Consider the following 27,291-nt stretch of genomic DNA (forward strand, 5'->3'; position numbering starts at 1 on the left):
TTTTAAAAAAATAAATACATGTTTATTTAAAAAAGAAAAAGAAAAACCCTACCAAGAACAAACCCTGGTCGATGAGAAATCAATGCTTCCTCTGAAAGCCAGCAACAGCCGGTGCTGTCACACCCAAGAAGTACAGGTACCTCAGTCCAAACATCAGGTCTCGAATATTCTTCTGTGGTCAAAACTGGCATTCAACAAGTTGCTGGTCTGTGTGGGCTCCAATTATTAGCACAGACAACTGTTACCACTGGATATCTCACTGCCTATGCCCACTACCACAGCCCAGCCACCCCCACAGCCTCAGGAAAGTTACATATCCTCAACACTCCATTTGTAGGCAAGTTCCTCCACTGCCTTCTTGCTGGCAAGCCTGGCAAAGCGCTTCTGTTCAAATCCATTGGATCTGCAATCAAAAGAGACATACTATTCAGCTAGAACCCTGAAAGGGGCATTTGTTTCAAAAGAAAGGGAAGAGTTCACAATATAATGAAAAGCAGGGAAAGTAAGGAGTCATATGAAAATATTTTAGGCATGGCCGGGCACGGTGGCTCACGCCTGTAATCCCAGCACTTTGGGAGGCCAAGGCGGGTAGATCACGAGGTCAGGCATTCAAGACCAGCCTGCCCAATATGGTGAAACCCTGTCTCTGCTAACAATACAAAAATTAGCCAGGTGCAGTGGCAGGTGCCTGTAATCCAGCTATTCGGGAGGCTGACGCAGGAGAATCGCTTGAACCTGGGCAGCAGAGGTTGCAGTGAGCGGAGATCGTGCCACTGCACTCCAGCCTGGGTGACAGAGTGAGACTCTGTCTCAAAAAAAAAAAGAAAGAAAGAAAGAAAGAAACAAAAAAGAAAAGAAAATATTTAAGGCATATGCAATAGAATCAAAGGGACACAATATATCATTCATCCTTTTCTTAGTCCTTGTTCACACCCTTCCCCCACTCTGACAGCTATTTCAAACGTTTGCCACTCTCTAAAAGCCTGGTTCTCTCTCAGCTGATGTCCACATCTTATATTTTATCCATTCATTACACAAACATTTATTGAATTTTCATTATATACTAGGTACCATGGTAGACACTACATGAAAATGAGTATGACACAGCATCTGTCCTGATGAACTCCCAGACTAGTGGAAGAGAGAGACATTTAAACAAATAAATTAAAAGAACAGCATAAACTCTTAGAAATACGCATGGGGTGTCATGGAAACAGAATGGGTATCTTAATCAGCTTGGGGGAGGTATGATAAAAAGGTGACATGAGGGTTGGGCAAGAATGATCAGTAAAGGCTCTGTGTTAACTACAGCACTGGGGATGGAAGGGCCAGAAGGGTCTGGAGGTCATTTCAGAACAGAATGAGCAACAAGAACAAAGGCACGGAAATAAGAAGTGGCCTGGTATGTGCAGCAAACCAAAGGCAAACTGGTATGGCTGGAACCTGAAGTATGACAAAGGGAACAGCCATGAGTCAAAGTTGGAAAGGTAGGCAGAGGCCAATGCATAATGAGCTCCGTAGGCCATGGTAAAAAGCTTAGATTTCATCCAGAAACGATGGGTTTAAAGCAAGAACTTAAACTGCATTTCAAAGAGATCACTCTGGAGGGGATCTGGGGCAGGAAAATCACTGCAATGGTCCAGGCAACAGATGATGAAGGCAATGATAAAGAGGGACGGAAGAGAGAAGACACAGGAGGCAAAATTAGTAAGACTAATTAGTAGCACTAATTGATTAGGTACACAAGGACAAAGAAGGAGGAGGCAAGTTAGAGAGCACAAGAGTAGGAGCAGGCTTACAGTAGAAGCTGATGAGTTCAGCTTTGAATACAATGCATTTGAAATCTCTCAAGTCTAAATCAATAGAGAAATCCAACAAACAGCTAAATACACCAGACCAAGATGCAAATACTGATTTGGAAATCATGTACATATAGGTCATAGTTGAAAACATGACTAGGTAAGAATCAGCCAGAGGGAGCACATAGAGTGAGAACAGCTAAAAATTACGGATGGAGCCCTGGGAAAGACTTAAGAGGTGCACAGAGGAAGAGGAGTTTGCAAAGGTGGCCAAGAATGATCAGAGAAAAGAACCAGGAGTAGGGTGTCATGGAAAACAATACAGGGGTGAATTTCAAGGAGGTAGTGAGTGGACCTCAAATCCCTTTAATTACCATGCATTCTCTTGGTCTTCTTATCTAAACTTCTTAAAAAGCCTGTATTCACTATTTGTTTCCTCACTTTTCATTCACTCCTTAATACATTAGAACCTGGCCATTGTTTCACTACGCAAAGGAACTAGCCCTTTCAGGTCATCACTGACACTCCTTGTTGCCAAATCCAATGACTCCTCCTTCCTCTTCCCCAAATCAGCAAACAGGTCCCACCAGCTCACCCCTGACCACATCCCCACTTCCTATTCTCTTACTAACCATCCTTACTACCACTGCCTGAAAGTCGTAGTTCAGACACTCATTACTTTCAGCCTGAGCTACTGCAAAAGCCTTGTATCTGTTCTACTTCCAATCTTGTACCTTTCAAATCCTTCATATTACTGCTATAATGGATTTGTCTATCTAAAATGCAGAGCTGTTTTTAATCCTTCCGTGTCTCCCCTTTACCTCTAGGGTGAAGACCAAGCTCCTCAGATAGGCTTCCAGGGCCTTCTGTGATCACGGTCTGCCAACCTCCCTCATCCATCTCACGCTTTATGCTATCCAACAATAGCAAATTACTTAGGGACCCCCACCACCTGGTAACACCATGGTGTCTCATAGCCTTATGACTCTGCACATACAGGACCCTCTTCCTTTAATATCCTTCCTTTCCTTCTTATCTTGGCTGGTTACCAACATCCCTTAAAACTCAGCTCCCACATTTCATCCGTTAGGAAGCACTTCCTGATCACATCCTCCTAAGGCTCAACTTACTCTTCCTTTGTGCTCCCAAAACATCTTGAAAATCTTCTATAGTAACACTAACCAAACAGCATTGAAACTGTCTGTCTTCTATTCTAGATTGAAAGTGAGCTCCTGGGCTCAGGGGCTATCTCTCATTAATCATGGAATCCCTAGTACCGACTACCTAGCTGCTTACACTTATAACATGTATGCTAAGACTTTCCCTTAAGGGATGAGTGGAGTGAGTAACAGAGGGCTTTAAGAAGGGAAGCTTGGCCGGACATGGTGGCTCACGCCTGTAATCCCAGCACTTTGGGAGGCCGAGGCAGGTGAATCACCTGAGATGAGAAGTTCGAGACCAGCCTGGCCAACATGGTGAAACCCTGTCTCTACTAAAAATACAAAAATTAGCTGGGCGTGGTGCTCACGCCTGTAATCCCAGCTACTCGGGAGGCTGAGGCAGGAGAATTGCTTGAACCTAGGAGGCGGAGGTTCCAGTGAGCCAAGATCGTGCCATTTTGCATTCCAGCCTGAGCAACAAGAGCGAAATTCCCTCTCAAAAAAAAAAAAAGAAGGGAAGCTTATTATAAATGGCATCCTCTCCAACCTTAGAAGCATGGATGGTATTCCAAAGCACCAAGGAAACCACTGTTTTTTACCTTGGAAATAAGGTCTTAAGAGAGTTACACTAATATGATAATACAAAGGACATATGAATAACAAACACCAAATCCTAAGCAGAATCAGAAAACAAACTGCAGGAGAACTCACAGTGGAAAGAGCTTTGGACCAGAGAATCAGGAACACAGAGTTCTAATTCCAGCTTTCTCAGGGAAACTGCATGACTCTAGGCAAACTCTTATTTATTGGGCCTCAGTTTCTTTTTTTTTTTTTTTTTTTTTTTTTTGAGACGGAGTCTCGCTCTGTTGCCCAAGCTGGAGTGCAGTGGCACGATCTCGGCTCACTGCAAGCTCCGCTTCCCGGGTTCACGCCATTCTCCTGACTCAGCCTTCTGAGTAGCTGGGACTACAGGCACCCGCCACCACGCGCAGCTAATTTTTTGTATTTTTTTTAGTAGAGACGGGGTTTCACCATGTTAGCCAGGATGGTCTCAATCTCCTGACCTCGTGATCTGCCCGCCTCGGCCTCCCAAAGTGCTGAGATTATAGGCATGTGCCACCGCACCCGGCCCCGTTTCTCTTTCAATTAAGAGAGGCTGGGTAATTATCTCATGGGTTTTTCCAACTGTAACATACTATATATCTGTTCCGGAAATATTCCCTTGCAGCAGGCCGAAAAGAGACAAAACTAGAAAAAATGATGAAAGATGAATAACAAAAAGAAAGCAAGGGTGACAAAGGGAAATAAGAGAAGAAATCTTGGATAAAATCAGAACAAGAAGTGGAAAAAAGCAACTGAGAAAGATGAAGACAAATTAAATACTAGTAAAAAAAACTAGGTCAGGGAGAATTCTAAGTTTTGGGTCCAAAAATTAAAAAACAAAAAACAAAAACTCAGTAGCAGGGAACATCTGTAGGGTTGTGCTATAAAAAGATCTACTTCTGGCTGTATGTATGGCAAATGAGTGTTCTGAAAAATCCTCCTTCTACCAAAAAGCCTACATACAGTGAACTGCAAACGCAACTAGTAAGCTAGCCTATAACCACAGCTACCCTAAAGATATCTGCCAAGATGAGGAACTACAGTCAACTTATAGATATCTGCCAATATCAGAAAGAAGAGCCTTAAATTTTTTTATTCTGGAGTTGGGGTCTCACTATGTTGCCTAGCCTGGACTTAAACTCCTGGGTTCAAGCGATCCTCCTGCCTCAGCCTCCCAAATAGCTGGTACTACAGACACATGCCACCACACCTGGCTGTTGGATTTTGACGGCACCCCGAGGGACAGAAGACAACGCCTTAGGCCCATATAAGGTGGGGAGACAGATTCTAGACATTGCAGAGTAACCCGAACAGACTAACCTATCCTCAATTAGCAACTATAAAACCTAGACAAAACAAAAAAAATAGGTATTTGAAGGTGTGGAAGAGTGACCAAAAGTAAGTATGAACTGGATGAAGTCTATATGTGAAAAGAGATTTGCTGGAGGGCAACTTCCCAAACAGCATGGCTCATGAAGGCAGAAAGCCACAGGCTTACTGGCTTGAGGAATTAGTGCAAAGTGGGCAGAACAGCTAGGAAATTAGGGGGGAAATCTTGGAAGAGAAGGAACTACAAAAGAGATGAACCTCAAAATCTACATACAAACCCTAGTCAAATCCTTGGCTAACTGTTAAATGACACATGTGCAGAGAAAATACCATCAGGCCAATTTAAAAAATGGCAGCTAGAAACTGAAAGAACTGAGCAAAGATTGTAGCTGCGGTCCACTGCAAAGGAGACAGTTTGGAGTTCAGCTATGTTAACTACCTGCTAGAATAAAAACTAACACACTTAAGAGGAATACAGTGTAACAGAACTCAAAGTCTCTACAGTGTATCATTCATGATGCGTAGTAACAATTTTAAAAAGTGACCAGACAGGTAAATAAACAGGAAAATGTAATACACACTGAAGAAAAAGCTGTCAATAGAAACCAATCCTGTGGTGAATCCAATGTTGCAATTAGCAGACAGGACTTCAAAGCACTAATTACATATCATAAATATTTTCAAGAAGAGGAAAATGTCTCATAATGAACAGATGGGAAATCTCAGCAGAGAAATGTAAGCTATTAAATGGAAATTTTAGAGTTGAAAAACAAAATAAACCAGCTAAAACAAAAAATCCACAATTGATAGTAACTGATAGAAAAATACAAACACAAAAAACCCAGAATACAGGCGATCTAAGATCTAAACACCTTGACCTCACTGACTTTTATAAAACACTACCTTATATAGCTACAGAATATACGTTCTCTTCAAGTGCAAATGAAACATTCAGAAGATAGACTATGCACTGGGCCATAAAACACATCTTAACAAATTTCATTTTTATTATTGTTTTTTGATACAGGGTCTCACTCTGTCATGCAGGCTGGAGTGCAGTGGTGCAATCACAGCACATTGCAGCCTCGACCTCCCTGGGCTCAGTGATCCTCCCACCTCAGCCTCCACAGTAGCTGGGACTATAGGCGTCTGCCACCATGCCCGACTAATTTTTGTATTTTTTTGTAGAGACAGGGTTTTGCCATGTTGCCCAGGCTGGTCTCAAACTCCTAGGCTCAAGCAATCCGTCTGCCCTGGGCTCCCAAAATGTTGGGATTACAGGCATGAGCCACCGTGCCTGGCCAACAAATTTCAAAAGATCAAAATATTACAGTATATTATCTGACCAAAATGGAATTAAATTATAAGTAAATAGCAGTAAGATATCTAGAAAAGTCCAAATATTTGGAATTAATGCACTCCTAAATAACCCATGGAGCAAAGAATAAACCAAAAGGATAATTAGAAAATATTTTGAACAAAATCCAACATACATTCCTGAAAACAAAACTCTCAGCAAAACAGGAATAGAAGGGAACTTTAACTCCATAAAGGATATCTACAAAAAACCTATAGAGCTTACAACACATTTAATAAATGTGTTGCAAAAACTAAATGTTTTCTTCCTGAGATTAGGAACACAGCAAAGATGTCTGCTCTCACTACTTCTATTCAACATCTGCACTGAAGTGCTAGCTAATGCAACAGGGCAAGGAAAAGAAACAAAAAGCATCTAGATTGTAAAGTAAGAAATTAAACTGTATGCAAAGATGGAAGACCCTCTAGGTACAAAATCTGATGGAATCTATAAAAAGCTATTGTACAAAGTGAGCTTTACCTGAAGGAAAACAACTGACAATACAGTGTAACAGAACTCAAAGTCTCTACAGTGTATCATTCATGATGTCTAGTAACAATTTAAAAAAGTGACCAGACAGGTAAATAAACAGGAAAATGTAATACACACTGAAGAAAAAGCTGCCAATATAGAAACCAATCCTGTGGTGAATCCAATGTTGCAATTAACAGACAGGAAGGACTTCAAAGCACCAATTACATATCATAAATATTTTCAAGAAGAGGAAAATATCTCATAATGAACAGATGGGAAATCTCAGCAGAGAAATTAAGCTATTAAATGGAAATAGCTCAAGCAATGGAAATGCTAGTGATAACATTTAAACTTTCAAGTGTAAATCAGAATTCTGAAAAACTGTGAACTCTTTAACTTTCCATTATTTAAAGAGTTTTGTGATAAGACCAGAAGTGATGTTAACAAAAGTGATTTTCTGATATTGTATAGTGGAAATATGTCAACATTTGGAAGGTCTGAAAAACTCAGCAAACCAATATTTTACAAATGACCAATGCATGATGTTATAAAATCATGCATGGGTAAAAGATCCACTCAAAGTATTAAAAAAATTAATATAACAGTAATGAAAGTTCTTTGATCTGGTTTCAGGTTCCACATAGCTCACCTTTAAGAAACCAGCACTTGTTGAGTTTTTGTGTAACATTAAGAAATATAATATGCCTTCTCTTTCTAACTACCTATGTGTGAGGCTAAATTTTCTTTCTATACTTCAACTGAACAAATCACAACAAATACAGAGTCAAGTTACCTATTATTAAGTCAGACATTAATGAGATTTGCAAAAATGTAAATCAATGCCATCCTTCTGTTTTTTCACTTGGAAAATGTAATTATTTTTCATTTAAATATACAGTAATTATGTTAACATAATTAGTTTATTATTTTTTTGAATGAATAAACACTTTTTAAATGTCTGAGTTTTAATTTATAATGTGGTAAATATCAATATATATAATCCACATCAACAAAAGCTTTTTGAGGTCATCAGTAATTTTTAAGAGTGTAGGCCAGGCACGGTGGCTCAAGCCTGTAATCCCAGCACTTTGGGAAATCGAGGCAGACAATCATATGAGCCCAGGAATTCAAGACCAGCCTGGCCAATGTGGCAAAACCTCGTCTCTACTAAAAATACAAAAATTAGCTGGATATGGTGACACGTGCCTGTAATCCCAGCTACTCAGGCCACTGAAGCATGAGAATTGCTTGAACCCGGGAAGTGGAGATCGCACCACTGCACTCCAGCCTGAGCAACAGAGCAAGACTCTGCCTCAAAAAAAAATAAGAGTGGTTGGGCATGGTGGCTCACCTGTAATCCTGTAATCCTGTAAGCCTGTAATACCAGCACTTTGGGAGGCTGAGGTGGGCGGATCACCTGAGGTCAGGAGTTCGAGACCAGCCTGGCAACATGGTGAAACTCCGTCTCTATTAAAGATACAAAAAATTAGCTGGGTGTGGCAGCGGGCGCCGGTAATCCCAGCTACTCGGGAGGCTAGGGCAGGAGAATCGCTTGAACCCAGGAGGCAGAGGTTGCAGTGAGCCGAGACTGCGCCACTGCACTCCAGCCTGGGCGACAGGGCGAGGCTCCATCTCAAAAAAAAAAGACTGTAAAAGGGTCCTGAGATTAAAAAGTTTAAGAATTATTGTGCTAGATACTAAAACAATGTCCTTTAGTAGGCAAGAGGAGATGGGATCTAATATGTGAGTACACAAACTGACTTTGGATGGAAGCAAATATTCATCCATCATAACAGGAAGTTAGAGTACGTGGGTACAGATGTTGGTAGGTAGACAGATGAGGTGGTAGAGGACTGGAAGACATTAACAGTGACTGCCTCCTAAAACCATGAAGTGAATAAAGATTCAGAGGCTACCTTTTAAAGATATATCACATAGAAGGCTCCAGACTACAACTCATCACTCAACCCCTCTAAACCTTACAAAATATCATTAAAAGTGACCAATGTCCAAAACAAAGGGTGTCTTATCTGAACCACCTGAGGTGTTTGTCCAGCGCTTTAAAAAGTATTATGAAAAGGAAACAGGAGGAGTGTTCCAAGCATGAGAAATAGGATTTGTGGACCTCAGAAATAGAAGCAAGCAAAGTGCATATTTTTCACCTTGTGATTAAAGCAGAGAATGAAATAAAGTGTGGAGCAACTTACGAGTGGTTAGGGAAGGTTACAGTCAGGTAGAAAATGTAAGAAATACCCAGGCTTACCTGTCCACTCCGTCCCAGCGATATCCAGGCCAGATATTAAATCTGTTGGGAGGAGGTGCTGGACCACTGTAGCGAGGTCTCACTAATGAGAGGAGTAAGAAAAAAGTATTCAGTTAATGACATAGTTTAATTCAGAGCTGGATGGCAATGTGGAATTTTCCTTTTTTTTTAGTAGAGTCTCACTCTGTTGCCCAGGCTGGAGTACAGTGGCACGATCTCAGCTCACTGCAACCTCTGCCTCCTGGGTTCAAGCAATTCTTGTGCCTTAGCCTCCCAACTAGCCAGGATTACAGGCGTGCACCACCATGCCTGGCTATTTTTTTTTTTTTTTTTTTTTTTGTATTTTTAGTAGAGATGGGGTTTCACCATGTTGGCCAGGCTGGTCTCAAACTCTAAGGTGATCCACCCACCTCGGCCTCCCAAAGTGCTAGGATTACAAACATGAGCCACTGCGCCTGGCCTGGAAAAATTTTTATATAGAAAGACCAATTGAGTTGAATCTAAACTCACAAATACAATGAATTTAAATTATTTGGGAAATCCTTCCTTGCATGTAGCTATGTATCAGCATCCTAATGATTCTCTCTTCACAAGTCACCTCCAGCTGATGATTCCCAGAAGTCCCACCTTTTTTATTCTTGTTCTCCTTGGCCTTATTCTTCTTGATGAAGTTGGCCATAGGGTCCCCCTCTCTTTCCTGTTCTCTTAGCATCCTATCCAGATCTTCGTCATCAATATAGCGGGCCAGAGGCTTTTGCATCTCTTTCATTGCATCCTCCACATTTTGTTGCTGTTGCCGGCTCTGGGCAAGCCTGGGCAAAAAAGAACCAAGAGTGTTTGCTATCCTGTATGACATTTCCACTTCTACACGAGATGGACCATACTGCTAAGTTTGGAGAATCTCCTCTTTCTAGTACCCTAGGGCAAATACTGAGCAGGGTAAAATTCCCAGAATACCCACTAGAAGTGTGGAATATATCAATATCCTAGGAAGAAGATTCAGCACACCAAATTTCCCATTACTGATAACAGCTCTGAAGGCATAATAAGAAAGTGAGTGATCAGAAGGGCAGAGAAATGACTTGTTCCAGTCACTGCCATCTTGTTTACCCTTTCAGTGGTTCCCTTACCCTTTTCCCCACTGGGCATACAGCTCATCTCTCTCTGAGTCCTTTTCTGCTTTCCTCCTTTGCTCTAAACGTTCGAGTTTCAAATTCCTCTTACGACCAGACTTATCTCGAAATACGGTTTCAGCATATTGAAATTCAGCTGCAAAGGAAAATTATACTCAAATATCAGGATCAAAATCAGAAATAACATTCTAAGAGATCAAATCAACCGCTTGGGATTCTAATGCTAGATAAGAACTTCTGCAGCCAGAACAAAGTAGTTCCTACCAACATCTTGGTGCATATTGGCACTGGGCCCAAGAAATGGCATTTTCCTTTTTTTTTTTTTTTTTTTTGAGATGGAGTCTCGCTCTGTTGCCCAGGTTGGAGTGCAGTGGCGCGATCTTGGCTCACTGCAACCTCCACCTCCCAGGTTCAAGCGATTCTCCTGTCTCAGCCTCCTGAGTAGCTGGGATTACAGGCATGCAACACCATGCCTGGCTAATTTTTTTTTGTATTTTTAGTAGAGACAGGGTTTCATCATGTTAGCCAGGCTGGTCTTGAACTACAGACCTCAGCTGATCCACCCGCCTCAGCCTACCAAACTGCTGGGATTACAAGCATGAGCCACTGCGCCTGGGCAAAATGGCATTTTTCAAGAAGGAAAGAAGCACTGGGATTCACTGAGAAATTACAACAATGCATAAAACCAGAGCTGAAATTTGATAGCAATTAAAAGTTCAAAATATCAGGTACAATAAGCTAAATTAAAAAAAAAAAACCAGTATGAGCCTAAATTGGTCTCTGCACTTTCATATTTTTACCTTCAAATGCCATGGTTTCTTGATCCTGTTCCTTGAGCTCCTGCTGTTCTCGCTGTATGTCAGTTAACACCAACCCAGTTTTAGCCCCAGAATACATGTGTGCAGCCTATGCAACGGAAAAGGGAGCATCCAACATTAATGAGATGATGTGACAGTAGGCTCCATGGGTACACAGTTAGTTGCATTTGTGTCTAATGACCAGCAATAATTAAACCTAAAACTCTAGCTTTATATTCTCAATAATTACCATAGGATTCAAAAACTATAAAAGAAAACCATCATCAAAACCATCAAGTTTAAGAGTAAGCAGAAACACTAACAATATATTAAATGGAGGGCTACGCATTTGTATTTCTGACTTTTCAGTGTATCAACTGCACACGTGAAGATTATCTCAGGTCATCTGATCAAAAACCAGTATAAAGTACTAAGCCTTCCATTAGAGACCCATACTGATAAAATATTCCATTTACAGTACAAACTCAAGCAAACCTAAGATCCTTAAATTGTGGATATATTTCACGGTAATAACAGAAGATCTAACAAATGAAAACTTTTTGCTAATTTCCACTTAGTATCAAGATAGCAAATCAGCCCACGAATGAAGCACACAGTATATCTTGATATCCTTAAGCAACGAAATTGGAATAATATTAAGTTGTCCATGAACTAAATGGATATATAAAATGCCAAGGGGTCCAGCTGAAACAGAGACCTCTTTTTTCCCTAAAAAAGAAGAATCTCACTTCCTGGGTAAAGAACAGGCTGGTCTACCCTGCCAGGACCAGTCTTCTCAGAGTCTTCTACAGACAAGATTTACCTGATAAGTCTGCACTGGGGAGAAAAATGCACATCACAGGCTCTATCATTTTGTTTCTTAACCACTTACAAATAAGATTCCTTTACTACTACCAATGTTCTTTACAATATAATTACTCAAGGTTCATATGGATTTTGGGGTTTTTTGGCTAATTCATCAAGCTTTATCATGAATTTAAAACAAAACATTGACTTCTCAGACAACATGATTTCTAAAAGTGGTTTCATATTTTAAGTGCCTCTCCTTAAGCTCTGGATACAGAGACCTATAGTCCAATTTATACTAGTAAATCACTAACACTAGATGCTTACTTTGTCCCAGACACTGTGCTAAGAGTTTTACTTACACTGGCTTAATTATCATAACAACCTTACACAGTAGGTACTACTATTATCCACAATTTACAGATAAAGAAACTGAGGTTTAGAGATATTAAGCATCTTGCCCAAATCTCACAGACAGTAAGTGGCAGAAGGAGAATTTCTGTATGTGATCTGTTTGACACAATGCTTGTGCTCCAAACTTCACTCTGCAAATTACAGTCCTCAGTTTATTCCTAAGAAAATAGGAAGTTTTTCTAGACCTGTTAAAATGAGATTGTAGAATTAAGAGGCTATAAACGCAGAAGCTACTTGGGAAATCTGGTATCTGTAAGTCCATCTGGGATGGGTTATAGCCAGTTTGCCTTCAGAAGGAAAGACCTCCAAAGGTCCTTTTAACTAAGATTTACTACACTTCTAAGAGCTACGTCCTTCTTCTTGGCTTGATTCTCTGGGACATATATAAAGCTGAGAGAGAAGAGTCACACGAAAAGAAGGACATGGCTGCTGAAAATCCTGACCTTCTTTCCAGGAGGCTGACTCCTTCGAGGCGGGGACAGGTCAGAATCAGAAGATTTGGTCCTCTGTCTCCTCCTTGGTGGAGAGAGGTCAGAATCAGAGCTCTGGTGTCTAGGTCTATTCCGTGGAGGTGACAGATCTGAATCAGAATCCTGGTGCCCTGGACTTTGTTTATGCCGTGGAGAAGAAAGGTCTGAATCAGTTGCTTTCTGGCAGTCACCTGGATAGGAGCAAAGAATCTGTGTGACTCTGACGTCCCCTAGGTGAAGAACTTACATGAAATCTCCTACGGCTGGGAGAAGAACCTAGAAATTAAAGAATTCCTTATTTTTTTTTTTTTTTTTTTTGAGACAGTCTCAGGCTGGAGTGCAGTGGCATGATCTCAGCTCACTGCAACCTCCGCCTCCTGGGTTCAAGCAATTATTGTGCCTCAGCCTCCCAAGTAGCTGGAATTACAGGTGTGCGCCACCACGCCCAGCTAATTTTTGTGTTTTTAGTAGAGATGGGGTTTCGCCATGTTGGCCAGGCTGGTCTTGAACTCCTGACCTGAGATGATCTGCCCACCTCAGCCTCCAAAGTGCTGGGATTATAGGCTTGAGCCACCATGCCTGGCCAAAGAGTTCTTTAATCCCCTTGGAAGAATCTAAAAAAATAACTTACCAAGCTAATGTACAATATTTATTTAGTTTTCCTATGAAGAATTATCATTAACCTAAACATAAGTATGGATGGCACAGGAGAAGAGCAAAGTCAGAAACAACTTTTAAGACCAACAGGTAGAATATGGCATTCTATTCCCAAGTGACCACTGACTGTAACTGGTGTGTAAAATCTCCACACACTCCTCTATGTCAGTAACCCCACCCATGGAAAGACAAAATAACTTGTAGTCAGCTCTCCATAGTGTGGCAAAAGTCAGAAATACCTGGAATATATTCTGATATCCTTGGACTAAAGGATAACAAAGTACTTTAATTTTAAAATTAAAATAGTTCCTAGGAACAAAAGAGGGAGTAAAAAATTTCACTGCACAGGCCTAAGTTCTAGCGACTGTATAAGCATCACAAGTCACCTCCCAAAGGGCATTCTGCAATATGTATCGACAGTCTTTAAAACGCCCACATCTTCTGACCCAGTACATCAACTTCTCAGCTTTCTAGGAAACTTATATAGAAGTAGTTGAATTTCCAGGAAATCTATCTAGAAGTAGATAAGGAAATAATCCAAAATGGGGACAACAGTTTATGTACAAGGATGTTCATTATAGAATTACAGAAGAAAAAACTTAGAAATAACCAAAAACATTCATTATTAGGAAAATGGTTAAATTTATGTAATGAAACACCATTAAAAATTATACTAACATAAAGATGTTTTTATGGCCTGAGGAAGACTACGTTAAGAAAGGAGAGCAGGCAAGACTGCACATGCAATACAAATGTTCTACACAGCCAGAGCTCAACTATATAAAAAATGCAAACCAAAAAAGACTAAGATGACCCTGGCTACAACACTAACAATAATTGCCTCTGAATGACAGAATTTTGTGTCACATTTTATCTTTATATACTTCTGTACATTCCAAAGCTTCTGCAACAAATAAATTGTACTTTTATATGGGGTGGAGCGAGTACATAAAAAGACATATGAAAACCTTTCTCCCTGCCACCATAATTGTTCAACTCTCCCAAACCCAGCCTCTCACTTTTCAAAACTTTCCCAAAGAAATTCCATTCTTATACCTAATAAATCAAGTAAACGGCCAAAAGAAAGCTCCCAGGGATACATACATCCCTCTCATGGACAGTCATATGCTCACCTTTGGAATCAAGCTGCTTCTTGTCTCCAAAATGGGATTTTGCTTGCTTTTTTCGTGGAGGAGAGATGTCAGGGTCATACTCATATTTGCTGTTCTTTGGGAATGACAAATGGGAGGCTCCTGACTCCTTCCAATGTGGAGAAGTCTTGCTAGAGGCTCTTTCTGGGGCTTTACCACTTTTGGTTCTGGGCAGGGAATGAGTGACATTAGGAGCCAAATCAGGGGAGTCATGACGGGCCCTTCTGAGTTGCTGTGTGTCTGAAGAGCCAAGAGTCCTCCTAGATGTGTCAGGGGAGTTGTTATGGACCCTTCTGGGGGAAGAGATATCTGAGGAACCATGACGGGCTCGCCTAGGAGGAGAGGGATCTGGTGAATCATGACGGACTCTCCTAGGAGATGCACCTGAAGAATTATGCTGAGGCCTCCTTGGGGGAGAAGGATCTGGCGAATCATGGCGGGCCCTCCTTGGGGGTGAAGTGTCCGAGGAGTCATGACGGATCCTCCTGGGAGGAGATGTGTCTGAGTCATGACGAGCCCCTCTGAGGGGAGAAGGATCTGGGGTGTCATGACGGGCCCTCCTAGGAGATGGATCCGGGGTGTCATGACGGTCCCTCCTAGGAGATGGATCTGGGGTACCATGACGGACCCTCCTAGGAGATGAATCCGGGGTATCGTGACGAAAATGTCTGTTTGAGGGTAGGTCTTCATTGTGGCCTAAACACAAATAACAAAGAGTCAGATTCCCACAAATGCTCTGTCCCTCTGTCCACCCCCACACCCAGTTTCAAAAGATGCTCCAGCAGCACATACCTCAGAACTACTCAGAAAGCCCAAAAGGCCTGCACAGGTTTCTTGCTTAGGGGCAGCAAACCACCACTCATGAATATCTTAAGAATAACCCCTCCGCCTACCAAGTCATAAATTTGCAAAGCATTTTCAGCACATTTTTCATATTATACCCTTTAAGGTAAGCAGGGCAGGTACCCTTGTATTACAGCATGAAAACAGAGGCCACAGCCTGTTTTCAGCTGAGGAGCTGAGTGATTTCTTACCTAAGGTCACAGCTCCTAAAATGAAGACACAGGCTAGAATCCAAGTCTTCTAACTCCCAATCCAATGTTCTTTCTAAAACCTCATTTGTGCAGAGTTCCCAGCTAGTGGCTCCTACTGATATTTTGCCTAGATACTTTATAGTTTGTACTCACTCTTCTTTCAAAAGGTAAATTGACTAAAACAGTGAATATCAAAATAAAATGCTGTTAACTATTTAATCCATTTCACTGTGCTCTTTCTTAGAGAGGGGAAAAATCACCATAAAAAAGAAAGGAGCAAGTAATTACCAATCACCCACTGTGTGCCAATGTTTCATAGAGATCACCTGATTCAATTCTCACAACAAGCCTAGGACATAAATATTGTCACTTCATTTATAGATGAGGAAGTTGATACTCAGAAAGATTAACTTGCCAAAGTCATATTGCTAATAAGTTGTAGAGGAATATTTAAATCCAGCTCTATTTGACTCCAGAGTCCATGTGCAATCTTTAAAATATGTAAAGCTTTAAAGTTAAAATACATAGTTTGAGACCTTCCATATTCAAAGGCACCAGAGAATGAAATATCTATAGCAACTGGAACAGTTTCAAAATCCAGTTCTTCCTCTACCTCTGTTTCTTGTCACTGAGCTCCATAGCCCAAATACAAATAAAAGCTGGGTAGGAACTGATGAATACTTGTTAAATGGATGAATTAAACCAAGTCAACTCCTTTACTTTGGGGAACAGCCCTATCTGATTGGAATCCACTCCACAGAGAAAAGTATGATGTCTATGGGGGGCCTAACAGTAAATCTGAAGGAAGCAAGGGTCAGAGATTGGTAAGCGTATTTCCAATAACAAATTGGGATGGGGGAGTGAAAGCAAGGCAGAAGAAAAGGAGTGAGTGAGTGTGAGTGTGAGTGTGTGTGTATGTGACTGACCTTCTAAACATTCAGATACACAAGAAAAGGCACTGTGTGTGTGTGTGTGTCTGTGTGTCTTCCTAGACAAACAGACATGGAGACCAAAAGATTCTCTTTGGAAAAGAATTCTGATTAGGCTACAAAAATCAAATACCTACTAGCAATTAAACAATTCTACAAATATTTATTAAAGGTAGCTCCTTGTGCTAGATAGGGGAATATCATGGCAAATAAGACTAGTCTATGCTCAAACAGATGTGACAAACAAATGCTTTTTATCCAATTCTCAAGGACTCAAATTTTTTTAGAGTTAAATTAAGATTATTAGTTTAGGAAGAGTCCAAAGTGGGCAAGTGGAGGGTAATGCACTATAAAACACCAATACTTAAGGAAAGAAGAGAGAAATTTACTAACACAAACAGAACAAAATACACTGGTCCTTGACCCCCCCAGAAATGAGCTGCTTCATTGTGGAAGAGGACAGTGGTAGCTAAAGTCCCCAAATTCTGTTCCTGTTTCTTGTAAACTCCTCCCAAAGTCTTGCCTATACACCAAGTGCTCTCCTATTCTAAGTCAAAGAGGAATGGGTGCTCAAAGGCCTCCAAATTAGTCACCGACCTCAGTAATCCTAATGCCAAAATATAAGGGAAAGAGGAATATCTGGTCTATAAGTTCCTATGTCTTACTACCTCTGAAGAAGTCCAACTTCCTTTTTCCTGCTTTATTTTTCAGGATCAATGACATGCTAAAATAAACTATGCATTCCTCTAAAGAAAAGTATAGAAAAGGAAAAAAGATCTCCCCTACTAATGGAAATTTAGATTTATCTATTGTTGGAACTCACCTCCCAGAAGCTTCCATTTGGCACTGGAACGAAAGGCCTCCATCTGCTTTACCTCTTCTGGCCGCTCATCCACAAACTCTGCCACCTGTGAGAGTAAAGATTTCCTATGCTTAGGAAATCCACAGGATCCAGCCAAGAAGCACTGTCTCAAGAACCTGAAGTTACAACCATTCCGATTCCTAACACAAGGGCGTACATATATCCAAAATGGTCATGAAGAAGTAAGTAGGGGTCTTCAGTTATGTTTGCTCCATAAACATCTGATTGTCACTGTATTGGTTTAATTGTAGATCTTTCTCTAATTAATCAATTTCCCTGCAAAGGTTAATTTTTTTCATTACAAACCTTTTTATTAACCTGCTAGGTACACAACAGCCACTTGTAAACTAACAACTAAATTCCTTTTACACTTTTACTTCTACATTAACAGTGGAAACATAGGTGGCTCCCCCCATCATGCCTAGCACTAATCAAGGACTTTGGGTTTCTATGAAACCTTTCTTGTTGTAGGTAGTCACAGTGATAGGTTTTCTTGAATACAACCAAAAAGAGCCACTGAGATGTACACAGAATCATTAATCTTTAAGAGCTAAAACTACATTTCATATCTTCTAAACTTCTGAACAAATCAGAATCTTCTCTATAGTATTCCTAATAAGTGGTCACTCGCCCAATCCCTTCCTGACAAGGAACTCATTATCTTATAACACAGTCCACTGCATTTTTCAAAAATGTTAGAAAGTTCTTAGTTTTACTAGTACCATATCTGCCTTCCTATAACTTCTTTGAATTCATTCTAGTTCTGACCTGTGATGTAAGTGATCCCCTTTCCACATGACAAACTTTCAAGATTGCTGGCATAATAAATCCTAGTTACAGAGTAGCAACTATGTGCAAGGTACTGTGTTTTGTGGTTTACTCATATAATCTAACTCGATTCTCACAATAACCCTGTAAAGAAAGGCTCCACACTACTGAATAGCAAACTGATTCGGAGAAGTTCAGTAACTTTCTCAATGTCACAAGCTAACAAATGGCAGAACTGGAATTTAAATCCAGGTCATAATAGCCCTCTACTTCTCCCAAAATCCTACCATCATTCTTCATATAACCCAGTTTTGAGATCTCTCACTGAGCGTTAAAAGCACAGGTTTCGGGCAAGATGAATTAAGATCTAAACCCCAGTTCTGCCACTTAGCATTTGTGTAACCTTTGGTAAATTATTCTAAGCCTCAATTTCCTCATTTGTAAAAGTGGGATTCAAAGGATTGCTATAAGGATTGAATGAGATAATTCACGTAAGCTTAGCCATGCTTGGTACATGATAAATGCTCAATAAATTACACCTATTAATTATTCCTGTGCTGCCACTGCTATCGTAATCATCATAATCATTTTACCATTATTACTGGTGGTGGTGGTGATCTTGCAGTTACAAAAATGAATTCAGTAATCAAGATCTGTTTTAACCAATGCAGAGAGCAGCGGCACTAAAGCCTCCTTTGTTTAGGTTTTTGGGCCATCATAAAAGCAAGACAATATTATAAAAGAAAATGGCCAGGTGCAGTGGCTCATTCCTGTAATCCTAGCACTTTGGGAGGCTGAGGCGGGTGGATTGCTTGAGCCCAGGAGTTCATGACCAGCCTGGGCAACACGGTGAAACCCTGTCTCTACCAAAAACACAAAAATTAGCTGGGCATGGTGGCAGGCGCCTGTAATCCCAGCTATTCGGGAGGCTGAGGCAGGAGGTTCACTTGAACCTGGGAGGCAGAGGCTGCAGTGAGCCAAGATTGAGCCACTGTACTCCAGCGTTGGTGACAGTGTGAGAATATGTCTCAAAAAAAAAATAATAAAAACAATTATGAACTAAGTGAAAAGGCAAATGATAAAATACACCCACAACATAAGCCTAATGAACATATAAAAAATGATTCATTTCACTAGTGTTCAAAGAAACTGGGCCAGGCACGGTGGCTCACGTCTGTAATCCCAGCACTTTCGGAGGCCGAGGCAGGCAGATCATGAAGTTAGGAGATCAAGATCATCCTGGCTAACACAGTGAAACTTCATCTCTACTAAAAATACAAAAAATTAGCCAGGCATGGTGGCAGGTGCCTGTAGTCCCAGCTACTCAGGAGGCTGAGGCAGGAGAATGGCGTGAACCCGGGAGGCGGAGCTTGCAGTGATCCGAGATCGCGCCACTGCACTCCAGCCTGGGCAACAGAGTGAGACTCCACCAAAAAAAAAAAAAAAAAAAAAAAAGAAACTGGATACCATTACTCACTTGCTAAATCGGCATAGGTTTGCTATTGGTTTTGTTTTGTTAATAATCCTTCAATATTGGTGGGGCATGTGGCTAACGCCTGTAATCCCAACACTTTAGGAGGCCTAGGCAGGAGGATCACTTGAGCCCAGGAGGTCAAGACCAGACTGGGCAACACAGAGACCTCATCTCTACAAAAAATACACAAAATTAGCCAGGCATGGAGGTGCACACCTGTAGTACCAGCTACTTGCAGGACTAAGGTAGGAGGATTGCTTGCACATGGAAGGTAGAGGCTACAATGGGGCATGATCACACCACTGTATTTCAGCCTGGGCAACAGAGCAAGACCCTGTCTCAAAAATAATAATAATAATCATAATCATAATCATAATAGTGCTCTAATATTGACGACGTAGGCAAACTGGCATTCTCATCACCTCTAGTGGGAGTGTAAATTGGTAGCACCTTTTGGAAAGCGACATGGGAATATAACTAAAAAGAACCATACCCTTTGATCCACTCATTTCATTTTATGGGAATAAAGAAATAAACTGATTTCTACAAATGATTTATGTACAACGATGTATGATATTTTATAAGTGGAAACAATCCATGTATCCAGTAATAGAACAGATAAAATATATATATTGAACTACTACATAACCGTTAAAAATCATACACTCAAAGAATATTTTAAGGTCTTACCAGAGTATCCACAACACATTATTTAGCAGAAGAGTAGACTCCAAAACCCTATGTACAGTATGATCCCAATTATGTTCAAAAAAATAAAATACAAGCGTGTATAATCTCTAAAGAGAAAAACCTGAAGAGATATGCATCCAAGTATTAGCAGTTATCTTTGGATGGTAACAATGCAAGTGTTTATTCTTTTAAAAACTTTAAACTTTTTTTAATTCCCAAATATTCTGTAATAAATATGCATTGCTTTTATAAAATTAAAAAATAACAACAAACATTGTTAATATTTATTTCTTCTGACCAAAACTAAATTGGCTCCCTAAGATCACTATTTCCCTTCTAATTACTAGGAAGCCCTCTTTTAAATAACCTATTTTAGAATTTTGCTGGGAATTGGCCAGGTGCAGTGGCTCACGCATGTAATCCCAGCCCTTCAGGAGGCCGAGGCGGGCGGATCACGAGGTCAGGAGATCAAGACCAACCTGGCTAACATGATGAAACCCTGTCTCTACTAAAAATACAAAAAAAAAACAAAAAATTAGCTGGGCGTGTTGGTGGGCCCCTGTAGTCCCAGCTACTCAGGAGGCTGAGGCAGGAGAATGGTGTGAACCCAGGAGGCAGAGCTTGCAGTGAGCCGAGATCGCACCACTGCACTCAAGCCTGGGCAACACGGTGAGACTCCGTCTCAAAAAAAAAAGAATTTTGCTGGGAATTAATATTAAATACTCACTGGAATCCATCTTTACCAACTTTAGTGGAATTCAGCCTATCTACAGCTCTCCTTTCCACTTTGTTTCTCAGAAATTCTCAGCAATGGTTTCATGAACCACTGGGAAGTCATTTGCCTATGATTTTGTCCACCTGGCTCTTACTTACCCTTCAAAACTCGGTATTTACATCTTTCAGGATATCTCCCAACAGAATACAAAGTATGCTACCTCCCCGGGCTCTAATGGTACTTGGTACGTATGTGAAACATCCCCAACATTTACCATACTGTTGAAATTTATCTGAAATTCAGTTTTTCATTCTAGGGTATAAACTCTAAAATACAGCTATGTTCTATTAATCTACATATCTCCAGTACTTAGGCAAGAATATACAATTTGAAAGCTTAGTTAAATCACTGAAAAAAGGAGCAAATAAAAACTTCCCTATAAATGAACCTCAGCATTGTTTTTAAGGAAGATTCCAACAAAATGAACCACAGCTAAGTCTCATCATTACTCTAACACTGATGTCGAGAAGTCCTCTCTCTGTGATCCATCTCATTTCTAGGTTGATGGACCCTCCATAAAGAGACAAGTTGGTGTATAGGCATCAGCAAAGAAAACTATTTTAAACAGCTCTTTGGAAACTGTCACCTCTTTTCTGTTCTCAACTAACCCCCCTACAAATCTACCCTGAGCTGGAAAAATAAATGTGAGAAGCTTGGCCTGGCACAATGGCTCACGCCTGTAATCCCAGCACTTTGGGAGGCCAAGGCGGGTGGATCACCTGAGGTCATGAGTTCAAGACCAGCCTGGCCAACATGGTGAAACCCCGTTTCTACAAAAACTAAAAAAAAAAAAAATTAGCCAGGCATGATGGCAGGTGCCTGTAATCCCAGCTACTCAGGAGGCTGAGGCAGGAAAATCACCTGAACCCGGGAGGCGGAGGTTGCAGTGAGCCAAGATCATGCCATTGCACTCCAGCTTGGGTGACAGAGCGAGACTCCGTCTCAAAAAAAAAAAAAAAAAGAAATTGAGAAGCTTGCTTCATTTCAAAATCCTGACAGCCCCAAAGATACATACCACAGGCAAATCTCCATCATCTTCCTCTTCCTCCTTTTCTAGTTTGGTTGTGGAGATAGCTGTCCAGCTCACATCATCATCCACAATCCGCATTCTAAATGAGAATAAGAAGATCAAAAAGAGTCATTGTAGGATACCAGCATAAAAACACTTATCTATTGGTTTTAAAATAAAGTTCAAAATCCTACAGGATCCTGCATGGTCCAGTCTTTGTCTACAAGGTCAACTTCATCTCCTACTGCTACTTCCTTGGTTGAACACCTCCCTGGTCATCCTTTGGTGCTTAGAAAGGAGCCAAGTTCCTATCACATCAGTTTTCACATATGCAGTTCCTTCCCTCTGCCTGATCTACTCTTTTCAATCTTTTTCTTTTTTTTTTTTGAGACGGAGTCTCGCTCTGTTGCCCAGGCTGGAGTGCAGTGGCACGATCTCGGCTCACTGCAAGCTCTGCCTCCCAGGTTCACACCATTCTCCTGCCTCAGCCTCCTGAGTAGCTGGGACTACAGGCGACCACTACCACGCCTGGCTAATTTTTTGTATTTTTAGTAGAGACGGGGTTTCACCGTGTTAGCCAGGATGGTCTCAATCTCCTGACCTTGTGATCCGCCCGCCTTGGCCTCCCAAAGTGCTGGGATTATAGGCGTGAGCCACCGTGCCCGGCCCTAGTCTTTTTCTTTTTTGAGACAGGGTCTCACACTGTTGCCCAGGCTGGAGTGCAGGGACACCATCATGGCTCCCTGCAGCCTTGACTTCCTGGGGTTAAGTTATTCTCCCTACTCAGTCTCCCAAGTAGTTGGGACTACAGGCATGTGCCACTGTGCCTGACTACTTTTTTGTATTTTTTGTAGAAACAGGGTTTCACCATGTTGCCCAGACTGGTCTCAAACTCCTAGATGCAAGCAATCCACCCGCCTTGGCCTCCCAAAGTGCTAGGAAACTCTTTCTCATTCCAGGAAACTCTTCCTCATTCTTCAGGTCCTAACACAAATTTAACTTCCTTTGGCAAACTTTTCTTGACTGCTTCACCCAATTCCCTCACCATCCCACACTCACTCAAGACTAAGAACCCTTGTTAAAAACTCTTGGAATACTTTCATTGCATTTATCATAAAGAAAATATATCGATTAGTTGTGTAATTAGTTGCTTAAAGCCTGTATTCCCATTAATCTATAAGCTCCACAAGAACAGGGACTATGTTTTTTTTGTTCACAGAGGCATCCTCAACACCCTACAGTAACTGGAATACGAAATATTCAATAAATGTTTGTTACATGGATAAACTATATAGCTGAGCCCAAATAATAACAATGACTGCCATGATGTGAAGTTATTCAAAAAGCCAAGGTCACTTAATGCAATCCCTCTAATCACAACCACCACTTAATAAAACCATTATTATTCAGTATTATTCTCATTTTAAAGATAAGGAAACTGCAGCTCAGTGAGATGAAACACCTTGCCCAAGGGTACACAGCCTATAAAGTGGCACAGCTAGGATTCGAACTCTGACCAGTGCTGCTCCAACACTCAAGCTACTTTCATCACATGGCACTGCCTCCAAAGGATCCACACAAGTCAGCGAGGCAGAAAGACGAAGACAATAATAAGGCAAGCACCAAACCAGAAAAGAACTTGGACTAGTTCTTTAAAACAATGTGACTTCACTGGGTATCTCAGTGCCTTAGGGTTACTGTAACAAAGTACCACAAATTGCGTGGCATAAAACAACAGAAACTCTCTCACAGTTCTGGAAGCTAGCAATCTGAAATCCAGGTGTCTGCAAGGCCATCCTCCCTGGAAAGTCTCTAGCAGAGAATCTTTCCTTGCCTCTCCCAGCTTCTGGTAGCCCCAGGCATACCTTGGCTTTTGGCAACATAAATCCAATCCAGTCTCAGCCTTCATCTAGACATGGTCGTTTTTCCTTTGTTGCTGTGTCTGTATCCATACTTCCCTCTTTTTAAAAGGCAAACAGTCATCTTGGATTTGGCACCCACCTTAATCAAGTATGACCTCATCTTAACTGATTACATCTCCAAAGACCCTATTTCTAAATGTCACACTCTGTGCTTCTGGGTGGAAAACGATTTGGTAGGGCCCACTACACTGGGCCACAAAGTTGTCCCATATGAAAATAATACCCACTTCATGGTAGTTTGGTGAGGCTTAAATAAACTTATATATGTTTAAGTTTCTTATAATGGTGCCTGGCAAGAAAAGTATAACTATATAAATGTTAGCTTCTCTCGTTAGGACTATTACTAAGAGTAACAGAAGGTGATCAAAGGTCTCTGATTCAGAACCAAGTCCTTGGGATCTGGGAATCCCCACAGGCAGGTACCGGGCCCTAAAGATCCAAGCACAGAGGCTTTGAATCCGCTCCATTATTCTCGAGGCACAATATTCATTCTCTATGGGAGAGGACGGAAGTCTACCAAGGCGGGAAAAGAGTAATCAAAGTTACACCCCGGCTTTAACGCACTGACGCTACTGCTCAGAGGCTCGAGATGTAAGCGGGGCGGCAGAGGCAAGGCGGGGGACCTCAAGCGATGTGAGTGGGGCCCTGAGCATGAGCAGGGGTCGGCGGAGAAGCCAGGAGACCCGCCAAGAGGGAAGGAACCGCCGGGCGGCCGAGGGCGGAGTTGGGAAGGGGTGGCTAGTCGTCGCAGGCCCCGCCCCGGCCGGTACCAACTCACCCCTTGCCGCCGGCCCCGCCAGGCTTCGGCCGCTTTTTGCGACGCTTGCGACCGGACTCAGATCCCCGGTCGACGCCGGCATCTGCCCCGGACAAGTAACGCTTCAGATACTCGGCCTTGGAAAGCGGCGGAGCTGCCGCCATGGCAGCGGCGAGGGCAGAGAGACGGGTCGGCGCTGGGGACAAAATGCCTCAACGCGTAAGGGACGCCAGCCACGCGACGGGGCGGGGCCACGGCCGGAAGTGGCGGAGAGTGCTAAGAACCGCGCGGCTGGCAGGTGCGGCCACCGGGGACGCGCTCGCAGGCTAGCCAGGGACGTGCACACCTTCGGGGCACTCCACAGCCCTGGGACGACGCCACCAGGTTTCTTCTCTTCATTCACCCAGCCACCCACCCATCCACCCAACCGCAGCAAGCGCTGTTCTGTGAGGCCACAACCTGACCCAAAGGACCCCGCCCCCAGCGGCCGCCTAAACTCCAGAGCACGAGCAAGAAAGTGGAGGGCCACGGGCTGCAGCGTAGCCGAGTTTGAATACTGGTTCCATAGCTGGCTAGCTGTACGACCTCGGGCAAGTTATCACAAAACAGGGAGAATCCCGGCACCTAACTCGGAACGGTCACAGGCTGAGATGATACTACTGTGTGAAGTGCGCAGAGCGGTGTTGGGCACATGGTCATCGGAACTATGTTCGTTATTTTTATAAGTATCTTTAAGTGGCGGGAATCTGCTCCACTAGGCTTCCAGGTACCTACCGTCCAAGAAAGGAAGCCAGGAAGTGCAAACCAACATAATTACTATGAAAAACATAGTTTCTAAGACCTGTGTAACTCTTCTAGTGTTCTATTACAAGTAGCCCCCAGTTATCTCTTGAAGGAAACTGTAAAACAATCTTACCAATGAGAAGGACGGACCTGGATCATTTTTAGCATAGTAAAAGAAACCAGAGAGAATGAATTCTAACACTCAAGTTTTGGGGGGAAAGAAAAGACTTTATTCTTTGCAGGGGGTTTAGAGCTTTACCTGAATTATCTCATTTAACCCTCACAATTCTCAAATCGTTTCATATCGTATTTTACAGATAAGAACTGAAGCGTGGCAAGATTAAGGAAGTTGCTCAACTTCACATAGCCAGAACATGACTCTAGGGAGTAGAGGCTAGCGAAGTGGGGTGCAAGAGGTCATCCAAATTTCTTGAAATACCAGATCTTTTTACCTCATCATATATGTTAGATTGTCAGTTTTATCGTTTTCTTCCCAGCTTTATTATTTGACAAAAAATTATATATATTCAAGGTGTACAATGTGATGACTGGATATAATTATACATTGTGTAATGATTACCAAAATCAAATTAATTAAAACATCCTTCACTAATTTATGTAGTAGTTCGGTGGGGGGCACTTAATTTGTCTTAGCAAACTTCAAGTAAACAATACAGAATTATTAGCTATAATCAACATGTTGTACATTAGATCCCCAGAACTTGTCTTAAAACTGAAAATTTGTACCATTTGAGAGAGAAGTTTTAGTGTTACTGAAATCACAGACTTCTGACAGAATTTGCAGGATGCTATACACAACTACACAAAAGTGCAGACAATAGTTTCTTGGACCAGGAGTCAAAAAGGTCACTTTTTAAATATATTAGTCAAGCAGACAGGGCTATACTTTATAAATAAATACACATTATCTGGGGATAAGTGTTTAAAAAATTCTTTACTCATATAATACAAAACAGGCTTGGGGATCAGTCTTGAAGCATGAATTTTTACCCAGTGGGCCTTGTTGAGGGGGTTGCAGCACAGGCCCAGATGGGAAAGCAGGCTGGGGCTCTGAGGGCTTGTGAGATGAGGACACTGGGCTGAGAAGATAGGGCTTCACTAGGCGGAGGGCCCCAGGGGTACCCCATACACAACCCTGCCTTGGCTTCTCGTCGAATTTGGTGCATCTCACACTACACAGCCCTGCCCCACCCTGGTGTCAGCAGGCATTCAGAAAGCCTCACACTTCTGCTCCAGTGAACACTGCCAGGATAGCCCTCTCAACTTCCACCCACCCATCTTCTGCCCATTTGTTTTCTTTGTCTTCAATTCCACTGCTACCCATCCTACCCCAGTCCCTTAGCCTGACAAGGCCCAAGTGTCTCCACCCTATGCTGCAGGGCAGTTAAGCAGGATCAGATGCCGTGCCAATGGCCTGCTCTGAGCTTTGGCCTCTCTCTGCAGTTGTATCTAATAGAACAAACACAGTAATTGTGGAGTTGAGCTTAAAATATTCAGACCTCAGGTTTCAGAGTCTGACTGGCCTGGGTTTGACACCTGCCTCTTAGAAGCTCTACTTCTGGCCAGGCACGGTGGCTCACGCCTGTAATCCCTGCACTTTGGGAGGCCGAGGCAGGTGGATCACGAGGTTTGGGGTTCGAGACCAGCCTGACCAACATGGTGAAACCCCATCTCTACTAAAAATACAAAAATTAGCTGGGTGCAGTGGTGGGCATCTGTAATCCCAGCTACTCAGGAGGCTGAAGTAGGAGAATTGCTTGAACCCAGGAGGCGGAGGCTGCAGTGAGCCAAGATCGCGCCACTGCACTCCATCCTGGGTGACAGAGCAAGACTGTCTCCAAAAAAAAAAAAAA

At 42.0% G+C, this 27,291-nt stretch overlaps 1 protein-coding gene across 4 annotated transcripts; it reads right to left on the reverse strand.

The window, feature by feature from the left end:
* Positions 1 to 25,043, reverse strand: BUD13 (BUD13 homolog). Of its 4 annotated transcripts, none has more exons than XM_054662721.2 (11): positions 24,656 to 24,882; positions 21,962 to 22,055; positions 17,201 to 17,285; positions 14,397 to 15,110; positions 12,580 to 12,797; positions 10,919 to 11,024; positions 10,116 to 10,254; positions 9,613 to 9,797; positions 8,986 to 9,067; positions 8,074 to 8,189; positions 1 to 403 (listed from the first exon to the last, which is right to left on the reverse strand). In XM_054662721.2, exons 1-11 carry the CDS (start codon positions 24,796 to 24,798, stop codon positions 273 to 275), a joined length of 2,013 nt encoding a protein of 670 aa, XP_054518696.1. In that variant the 5' UTR covers positions 24,799 to 24,882; the 3' UTR covers positions 1 to 272. The 4 variants fall into 4 exon arrangements, with proteins under 4 accessions (XP_054518696.1, XP_063640617.1, XP_063640618.1 ...); XM_063784547.1 differs by having other exon boundaries at positions 17,201 to 17,515; positions 24,656 to 24,832; XM_063784548.1 differs by lacking the exon at positions 8,074 to 8,189 and having other exon boundaries at positions 17,201 to 17,515; positions 24,656 to 25,043.
* Positions 25,044 to 27,291: the final 2,248 nt, after the last annotated feature.

Source organism: Pan troglodytes, chromosome 9 (assembly GCF_028858775.2).
Source record: "Pan troglodytes isolate AG18354 chromosome 9, NHGRI_mPanTro3-v2.0_pri, whole genome shotgun sequence".
Lineage (NCBI taxonomy): Eukaryota > Metazoa > Chordata > Mammalia > Primates > Hominidae > Pan > Pan troglodytes.